The sequence below is a fragment of the Hibiscus syriacus genome, unplaced genomic scaffold (genome assembly GCF_006381635.1).
Source record: "Hibiscus syriacus cultivar Baekdansim isolate YM2019G1 unplaced genomic scaffold, ASM638163v2 tig00110474_pilon, whole genome shotgun sequence".
In the NCBI taxonomy this organism is placed as follows: domain Eukaryota; kingdom Viridiplantae; phylum Streptophyta; class Magnoliopsida; order Malvales; family Malvaceae; genus Hibiscus; species Hibiscus syriacus.
This window is the reverse complement of record NW_024062753.1, coordinates 1,204,322-1,215,083: the sequence shown is the minus strand read 5'-3', so window position 1 is coordinate 1,215,083 and position 10,762 is coordinate 1,204,322. Positions and strand designations below refer to the sequence as shown.

The 10,762-nt window shown below is 34.1% G+C and overlaps 1 protein-coding gene across 1 annotated transcript; it reads right to left on the bottom strand.

The window, feature by feature from the left end:
• Nucleotides 1-10,244: 10,244 nt before the first annotated feature.
• Nucleotides 10,245-10,762, bottom strand: LOC120128150 (protein RADIALIS-like 1). Its single transcript, XM_039145906.1, has one exon. It carries the CDS (start codon nt 10,725-10,727, stop codon nt 10,485-10,487), a length of 243 nt encoding a protein of 80 aa, XP_039001837.1. The 5' UTR covers nt 10,728-10,762; the 3' UTR covers nt 10,245-10,484.

The following is a 10,762-nucleotide window of genomic DNA, read 5'->3' as shown; positions in this document are numbered from 1 at the left end:
AGCACAAAACAAGAAGTAGCATCCATTTGTGATGATTGTTTTTCCATCTTCCAAGTAGATGCATTAATTGCTGTTGTTACGGATTTTTAACGTGCACTTACTACAAACACTGGCCCCGTATGAAGTAGATGAAATTGAATTTTTCAAAAGTTTGAGGACTAATTTAGAACGATAGTCATAGTTTAGAGATGAAAGTAGAATATTTAAAAGTTTATGAACCAATTTAAAATGAGGATCGTATTTTGAGGACATGCGATGCAATTAACCCTTAATCAAAAGGATATTATTTTGATCCATTAATATTGTTTGAGTGTCATTTTAAGTTTTTTTTAAAGTAAAAAAAAAAAGAGTATTATTTCCATAAATGGGTAATAGCTTTCAAACCCATCATAGATTTTGATCATGTTTTACTACTTTCTTGGGACCATTGTCTTGTTATGTTTCAAGAGATTACATATTTCAATCATTTGGAGCAACCAAACTACAGTAAGAGACGGGTCACTCCGCTCGGCAAAATCTCCACTGGTAAAGCTTATAAGTAGAGCATATGGTGGTCTCTAGCACAAGCCAGTAACTGCTCAACTATAAGCCATCTTTTGCTCTTTCTTTTCTAGCAATCGTTTTAGTTTAAAATTCCAAAGCGATTGATTATGGCTTCCAGCTCCGGAGATTCAAGTTCATGAACCCCGAGGCAAAACAACCTGTTCGAAATGGCATTGGCTGCGTACGACAAGGACACCCCAGATTGCTGGCACAATGTCGCCAAGGCTGTCGGCGGAAAAACTGCTGAACAAGTGAAGACACACTATCAAATCCTTGTCCAAGACGTTAACCGTATCGACTCCGGTTGTGTACCCATTCCTGATTACAAGACCACCCACGCGCACACCACCAAGAACAAGAAAGGTAATGAAATTCGAGATTGATCCTTTATTAATTTAATATTAATTAAAATTAAGATAATACTCTTCATCAGTATAATATTGATTTAATTATTATCTTACGGTTGTTATTTTTGTTGGTTTTTTTGGCAAAGTCCCACATTGGTTGTGTATAAGGAGGAGGGGAAATTCTTTTGTTATAAATAGAGCTCTCCTCCACCTTAATTAAGCATCCCACAAATATAAGTCTTCTTCTATATTAAAGGCTATTTGTATTCTTTTTTTCTCTTTGTAATATTTCCTCTATTAGTGAAATATTATTTTAGTAGTGTTCTAGGAGGTAGGCATAATTTTGGCCTAACCTCGTTAAATTTTGGTGTTCGCTTTATGTCTATTTAATAGCTATTGTCGGGTATAGTTGTTGTTAATTATTGTCCTATTAAAATTACTTATCTTGGTAGTTCTGTCTAAGGAAAGTGGGTTTTAAGAGGGACCATTGTGACCCATCCTCTTTCCTGGGAATCTACTTTGGGGTGATTTTTAGTATAATCGTTTTCACACTAGTTACCTAGATAATAGTTTTCAAGGTGAATTTGTTATTATTGGTGGAAATAAACCCGAATTCCACAAAAATTGGTATCAGAGCTCTTGATTTATTTTAGTATGCTCTGTGGTTGCTCCTTAGGCTGATCTTCCACATCAGAAAAAAAATTCCTTGGGGTAATTGACATTCCGCATTGACAGCTATTAAATAGAATTTATAATAGAAATGGCAGACGACACAAAAACATTCGCAAGAAATGCTGTGACAAATGTTAGATTTGCAGTGGAGATTTTTTTATGGCACCGATCATTTCGGCATGTAAAAAGTGAGGTTCTAGATGTCCTATTTCAGCAGGGTCTAGACATTGTTATTGAAGGAGATAACCATATGATGTTGAGGAGAAAGAATGGAAGAGGATCAATAGATTGACATGTGTTACTATTCGATCGTGTCTTTCTAGAGAGCAGAAGTATGCATTTTCTAAGAAAACTTATGCAAGTAAATTGTGGAAGGCACTGGAGGATAACTTTTTGAAGAAAAGCGGTCAGAACAAGCTCTACATGAAAAAGAGATTGTTCCGCTTCAACTATGTACCAGATACTACTATGAATGATCACATTACTAGCTTTAATCAGCTGGTGACTGATCTGATTAATATGAACGTGACTTTTGAAGACGAAGATCTAGCTCTAATGTTGATGGGATCACTTCCTGATGAGTTTGAGTATCTTGAAACTACTCTACTTCATGGGAAGGTTGATGTGTCTCTCAGTGAAGTAACTGTTGCCTTGTATAGTTATGAATTGAGAAAGAAAGACAAACAAGAAAACACAAGTGTTGAAGCAGAAGCTCTTGTTGTTAGAGGTTGTTTGAAGAGTCAGAATAAAGGAAGGAGAGGGAGATCGAAGTCAAAGTCCAGATTGAGTAAAGATTAATGTGCCTTTTGTCGAGAAAAAGGGCACTGGAAGAAAGAATGTCTCAGGCTAAAGAATAAAGGCAAACCTGAAAGAGGAAAGGTTGTCTCAGAATCAAATATGGTCGAGTATGATGATACATATTCAGATTTCGCATTCGCTGCTACGCCATCAACCAGCTGTTCCAGTTCATGGCTGTTAGATTCAACTTGTAGCCACTATATGACCCCCAATAGAGAATGATTCTTTGATTTTAAAGAACTAAAAGGTGGAATTATCTACACAACAAATAATTCCCCTCTTGACACACTTGGGATTGGTTCAATTCGCTTGAGAAATCAGGATGGATCAATGAGAACCTTAATAGGTGTCCATTATGTACCAGATTTAATGAGAAATCTCATCTCTATGGGAACCTTAGAGTCAAAAGGTTTAGAAGTGAGGGCAAAATATGGCATATGCGCTTGCAAATTAGTTTTTTTGTGAGCATTGCATCAAAGGGAAGAAGACGATGGTGAAATTTGGAATAACAATCCATGATACTAAAGGTATTTTGGATTATGTTCATTCAGATGTATGGGGGTCTTTCAAGACAACTTCATTGGGAGGAACACACTATTATGTCACCTTTGTTGATGATTTTTCCCTGAGAGTTTGGGTGTATACAATGAAGACAAAGGATGAGGTGCTAGGATTTTTCCTTAAATGGAAAAAGATGGTGGAGACTCAAACAGGTAGAAAAATCAAATGTCTCCATACAGACAATGGTGAAGAGTACAAAAATGATCAATTTCTAAAAGTTTGTGAAGAAGGTATTGTCAAACACTTCAATGTCAGATCTACACCACAATAAAATGGGGTAGCAGAGCGAATGAACCGGACATTAGTGGAGAAGGTTCGGTGTATGTTGTCTAATGCTGGGTTAGACAAAGAATTTTGGGCTGAGACTTTGGTCTATGCTTGTCACCTTGTCAACCACTTACCATCGACTGTTATTGGTGGTAAAACACCATTAGAGAAATGGTTTGGAGTACCTGCTACAGATTATGATTCCTTACATATGTTTGGTTCCACTGCATACTACCATGTTAAGGAGTCAAAGCTGGATCCAAGAGCAAAGAAGGCGATCTTTATGGGGATCACCTCTGGTGTGAAAGGCTATCGTCTTTGGTGTCTAGAAACAAAGAAAATAATCTTCAGCAGGGATGTTACCTTTGATGAATCTACCATGTTGAGAAATGTGACTTAAGAAAAATTGGAGCAGACAGGTGGAACTCTCAAACAGGTGGAGTTTGAAGGAAGCAGAATTGACCTAGCCAGTAAAGAAACTGATGATGACTCTCCTATGGTAGAAGAAGAGTCAGATGAAGAAGAGGTTCAGACCGAAGAACCTCCACAGCAACATGAATCAATTGCACTCGGAAAGGGAAAGAAGACCATTAGACAACCTGCTCGTTATGCTGATATGGTCTCTTTTGCATCACCAATTGCAATTGATGATGTTCCTGGCATTTTTAATGAAGCAGTCCAAAGTTCAGAACATAAAAAGTGGAGGATCGCCATGAATGAAGAAATGCAATCCCTTCAAAAGAATCAGACGTGGAAACTAGCTAGTCTTCCGAAGGGAAAGAAGGCAATTGGGTGCAAGTGGGTATATACAAAGAAAGATGGATTTCCTGACAAGAATAACGTCCGCTACAAAGCAAGATTGGTGGCTAAAGGCTACGCTCAAACATAGGGAGTTGATTATAATGAAATATTTTCTCCAGTTGTAAAACATTCATCCATCAGAATTTTGTTGGCTTTAGTAGCACAGTTGGATTTGGAACTAGTTCAGATGGATGTAAAAACTACATTTTTACATGGAGACTTGGATGAGGAAATCTACATGACCCAGCCAGATGAATTCAAAGTTGCTAAAAAAGAAGAGATGGTGTGCAAATTAGAAAAATCGTTGTACGGATTGAAGCAATCTCCAAGGCAATGGTACAAGCGATTAACAAGTTTATGATAGGACAGAAGTACATAAGAAACAAATATGATCATTTTGTGTATTTACGCAAGCTACAAGACGGATCCTATATATATCTTCTTCTTTATGTTGATGATATGCTGATAGCTTCCAGGAGTTAGTCAGAAATTGCGAAACTAAAGACTCAATTGAACAGGGAGTTTGAGATGAAGGATCTTGGTGAACCGAAGAAAATTCTAGGCATGGAGATATCAAGGGATAAGAAATTGAGGAGACTTTGTTTGTCTCAAAAAGAATATCTGAGGAAGGTACTAAAACGTTTTGGCATGAATGAGAAGTCAAAACCAGTTAGTACACCTCTTGCTCCTCATTTCAAGCTCGGTGCATCCATGTCACCTAAGGATGATGCAGAACGGGAATACATGTTAAAGGTTCCGTATGCAAGTGCTGTTGTTAGCTTGATGTATGTAATTGTGTATATGAGACCCGATATTTCACAGGCAGTTGGGGTTGTGAGCAAGTATATGCATGATCCTGGAAATGAGCATTGGCAAGCTGTGAAACGGATTTTGCGGTATATTCTGAATACCGTAGATGTTGGTTTTGTCTTTCAGAAGGACAAACAAGATGATCAATGTGTAGTTGGGTATTGTGATTCAGACTATGCAGGTGATTTGGACAAGCGTCGATCAACTACTGGTTATGTGTTTACATTTGCAAAGGCACCAGTCAGTTGGAAGTCCACCTTACAGTCAACAGTGGCTTTGTCTACTACAGAGGCAGAGTATATGGCAGTTACAGAGGCTGTGAAGGAGGCAATTTGACTTCAAGGGTTGCTTGGTGAATTGGGAATGGAACAGAAGCACATCAAAATGCACTGTGACAATCAGAGTGCTATTCATTTAGCAAAGAACCAGGTTTACCATGAAAGGACGAAGCACATCGATGTTCGATATCACTTTGTACGAGAGATTCTAGAAGAAGGTGGAGTCATAATCCAGAAGATTCAGACCACTGAGAGTCCTGCTGATATGTTGACAAAAGTGGTAACTGCGGTCAAGTTTAAACATTGTTTAGACTTGGTCAATATTGTTACAAATTGAAAGATGCATTTGCAGACACTACTGAATATTGGATTTTTGAGAGATGTGTGTGGAATTTGCCAAGGTGGAGATTTGTTGGTTTTTTGGCAAAGTCTCACATTGGTTGTGTATAAGGAGGAGGGGAAATTCTTTTGTTATAAATAGAGCCCTCCTCCTCCTTAGTTAAGTATCCCACAAATATAAGCTTTCTTCTATATTAAATGCTATTTGTATTCTTTATTTTTCTTTGTAATATTTCCTCTATTAGTGAAATATTATTTTAGTAGTGTTCGGGGAGGTATGCATAATTTTGGCCTAACCTCGTTAAATTTTGGTATTCTCTTTATGTCTATTTAATAGCTATTGTCGGGTATAGTTGTTGTTAATTATTGTCCTATTAAAATTACTTGTCTTGGTAGTTCTGTCTAAGGAAAGTAGGTTTTAAGAGGGACCATTGTGACCCCTCAACTTTTCTGAGAATCTACTTTGGGGTGATTTTTAGTATAATCGTTTTTACACTAGTCACTAGATAATAGTTTTCAAGGTGAATTTGTTATTATTGGTGGAAATTAACCCGAATTTCACAACAATTTTATCATTTCAGTTTATATATATTTTACATTGTATTACTTTGTCCACGTATTTTGTTTTGATGTAATCACATATATATATATGTCTATCCGTTTTACTATGGGGAATAACATGTCAAGCGAAGATCCAAGGTTTAAGCCTATGTATACATCATTTTACAACCACAGATTACTAAGAAAGTGGACTTACAAATCAAACATGTCGCCAAAGCTCGTGTTTATATATATATATATAAACATATACGTAAGTATTATACTAATAAAATATAAATTTATAAAATCATTAAAAAACATATATTCTCTAACAAATTTTCTATTAAAGTGTGATCGACTAAAACATTGAACATGATGTAAATCAATGCATAATCATTGAACATACACTTTTGATAAATCCAATATTATATTATCTTCGTAAAAGAAAATAAAAAACCCATATACACTCTAGAGGTTACATTTGTTTTCACAATTTCACTCTACGAAATTGATTATAGATAGTACACATCCGATCATTAATTTAAGCAATTAAACCAATGATTTGATTGATTGGACTGAAAAAGTAGCTCATGCATTGTGAACACTATGGATTGTACAAGTGATGGTCGTGCATAAATCCACTCTCTTTAGTACATTACATATAAATATATATTTAAACATATTTTGAAAAAACATATATATATATATATATTTATAATTTATAATTTATAAATTAGATATTTATTTCTTTTTTAAAAAATCGAAAATCATAAACTGCAAACTTAATTTATGGTCTGTAAAGAGACGGGTCAGGCCTTTTGGCTAAATCTACACCGGTAGTGGCTGCGTACGGCAAGGACACTCCGGATCGTTGGCACGATGTCGCAAAGGCTGTCGGTGGAAAACTGCTTACCAAGTGAAGAGACAACTTAATTCGACGTTAACCACATTGTTTTATTATTTCAGTTTATTTATTCACGTGTTTAAAACACTATATGTGTGGTGCATATCATGTTTCAAATTGAAACAAATCTACGCTTCTTATCCTGCCTCTTTTTTAAGTGAAACCCCACATGAATTTCATTCAAATATATCTCTAGCCAAAACATCCTACTCTCAAAGCTTAAATGAATCAATCATGCTCAATTATTTGACATAATTAATGAAAAAGTTTTTCTCGCGATTTAAAATACACCGTATGTCACTAAATTATTAGTTTGTTTATAAATGGATATTTTTAAAAGTTACAATTTAGTTGCTCGATTAAAAGATTATTATAAATACATCACTAACAATTAAACATTAGACATAACAATAACATGATACGTTATAATAATAATTTCAGTATTAAAAAAGTATGCATTGTATCAAAACATAATAATTTTTCTCAGGATTATAAACATATTCAAATTCGTATAACTACAATTTTAATAAATCATTATGATTTTTAAGTTGACAAATTCATCATGAAGATGTGAGCACGTCCAAATTAAAACACAAATGAAAAAAAAAACTAATTATAACTGAAACCAATCAATAAATATTAAATTAAAAAAAGGAATTAATTGCCCATACATGATGTTTACACTTAAAGAGACTCAAACATAAACACTAATGATCATCCACATCTTAATTGGTAAGGGCTCAAGTCCATTACCTTTTGCTAGTGGGGCCTTGGAAATGCATAATATAGATCGATTAAGAATTGATGAAAACATGTTATTCTAAAAAATAAAAATAGATGAGATGTACAATGCTTGATGGAATTCTAGACTTTTATGATGCATCATACCAACTTGCCACCAACAAACATCGAAAGTAGTATAAAATACAGTTAAAAGTACGTAAGATGCAGATTATAAGATTGGAATCCTTTTAAAATGTGGAGTCAATGTGCACGAGCTTCGATAGGCCGCCACAAGTATGTTCAACGGAACTAACCTAACACCACGCTTCTCAATTCTTATTTGTTGCTCTAAATATACCCAATGTTTGATTTTTTTTATTAATCTAGGGTGATTACAAAGTAATATATGTTCTAAAGGTTCTAAATCATTTGATAATGAAAATTCAAACACCCTTATAGTCTATGATGTTCGAACCTAATACCTCTAAGGATAACAACTATCTATTAAACCATTGAGGTAACTTTGTTCGTGCAAAAACTTGAATACCTTGATTCATGCAAATGTTTGAATACCTTTGAAGGCTAACGTCGATGGAGCTGTGGGAGGACTGAGGAACATGGCTGCCGCTAGGGGAGTTTTGAGGGACTCTTAAGGTTAACTGATTTTTGGCTTCTCTCGGAGTCCAGGCATATGTTCTATTTTGAATGCGAAATTGTGGGCAATTCATGATACTTTGAAACATGCCTGGAATCAAGGATTTCGAAGAATAGAAGTGGAAACTAACTGTGCAATGGCCGTGGAAGTTCTCCATGGATCCTCCCAGGCGGCAGAGGGTAATACAATAGCCTCTCTAATTCGTGAGGTTTTAAAAAGGGGTTTGGAATTGAAGATACGCCACATACGTCTTGAAGTTAATACAGTGGCCGACAAACTTGCTACAATGAGTAGAGGTTACCCCATAATCACGATTCTTCATTGAGATCCTCCAAATGACATGGTTGTCTTAATTAATCGGGATCAAATTTTCATGATCTAAGCCTGTTGTTTCTGTATTGTTGAGAGATTTTTTTTCATACCTTATGTTTAGAAAATTAGAGCAACATTTGAGCCATTATCTTGATCATATTCTAAGCTATTACATATAAATGCTAATGGGTCAAATATAAATAATTTTTTCTCATTCATTAATTAATTGTCATCTAATACTCTATATAAATTTTAATTTAATTTGATCTACAACTAAAATTTATCAACAAAATCATATATATATATATATATATGTAAATACCTCTAATTTTATACATGTGTTATAATATATAAAATTATACGATATAAGTAATAATATAAAAAACTAAAAAAATAATTATACATCTTTTCATGAGGCATGGGGGACTGACCCTGACTTATAGGAAAGGGTGATAATTGAGAGGTTAGGTTAGTTAAGGTCTCGATGCTCCTAAATTTAGTAATATATGGAGCTTAATTTGCTGACAATCTTGTCCTTTTTCACAATTTTATTCTTACTAAACACCGTCAATGTTACCCTTTGTGGCAGCTAATTATTTTGCACCACGTCTCATTATTTTATTATGAAAATTTACTTTATCTTTTAATGTTTGGTTTTACTGTAAGACAGTAAAACTGATAATAATACTAATTACATATAAGAGTGTAAAATGTTCGCTTGAACTTCTAAAATTAAATATTATATATATATTTATCAAATTTATTACTGATTTATAATTATATATATATATATATATTAATCTAGAGTAAGTACAAAGTAGTATATGTTTAAAGATAGCTTTCAACAATTTAACATTAAACGCTCACACCGTTGAAACTCATCATACTTGAACCCGAGACTTTAAAGAATACAATAAATTTTTTTACTATCGAGATCGCTTGGTTCGTACTAATTTTATATGTTAACTGATGATATATTATTAAAAATAAATTAAAAATAATTTATTTTTTATAATGACGTATCATGTGATAATATTATATTTATTTAAAGATCAAAATACTCAATTCTATAAATTAATAAACATTAAAATGCACATTTAACTATAATACGTGAACTGTATGAACACACTCATTTTCTTTCCACATGCTTTTGTTGCATTTTTGCCATCTAACCCCATATATATACTCATACGCACACGCTTTTCCATTATTGTTCTTTTGCATCCCATTTTAATGTAACCTTGTTTTCCTTCATTTTCTTGTACTTTCATTGTCAGATTATATCTGTTTTAACATTCTTATATATCCTACTTTAGTTTCAAATTTACATTATTGAATCATCGTACTGATAATTAAAGAATTTCGCAGGCCAAATATAACATTAAATTATTGATTAAAGAATACATTCATAGGTTTATATTATAGTTTTTTTTTATAAAAAAAATGATAAAACGATTTTAAAATGCTGTATGTCTCATTATACAATAAGTATTATTTTTCATGTATGCGTGTGTCTATTGATTTTTGTTAGATCAAGTATCAAGAAACATAATATTCTTTAAATAAGGTTTTTAGTTTGAATGTTACGAATAAAAAACGTCGTAACTTGTAAAACAAAATCCCCGACTCCATCTCGAATTTAGTCGATACACAAATGGCTTATTTCATATATTATATTCCAATAAGAGCTTCTTTGGTAACGAAAAACAAAGGAGGGATCACAAATTATTTTTCTCCTCCTAATACATACATTAATGGCGGCATAAATCTACAACTAATTCCTGCTATATAACTGATACTCGCAGCAGTCTGATATATCTTTATTGGATATGCATGCAAGTCCACCAATGCTTTTACTTGGATTTTTCATGCTGCAGATTTCAAGAGAAAAAACACAACAAGAAAGGGATTAGGCATAACAAGTTTGTTGGACACTAGTGTGGGGTTTTACCAGCTGAGTGATTCCAGTAGTTGGGGAAGGGGACTCGGCCGGACTCGATGCGCTTCACATCCTCAAGGAGAAGCTCATAGTGTTTCTTCACTTCCTCCACGGTTTTCCCTCCCACAGCTTTGGCAACATTGTACCAACGATCTGGAGTGTCCTTATCATACACCGCCAATGCCTTTTCGAAGTCCTTGTTTTGCTTGGCTGTCCATGAACCAGACGACATCGCCATTAACGTTGTTTCTCTCAACAATGTAATATTATTAG

Coding starts and splice junctions, on each gene's coding strand:
- LOC120128150 (XM_039145906.1), bottom strand. CDS start 10,727: ATGGCGATGTCGTCTGGTTCATGGACAGCCAAGCAAAACAAGGACTTC.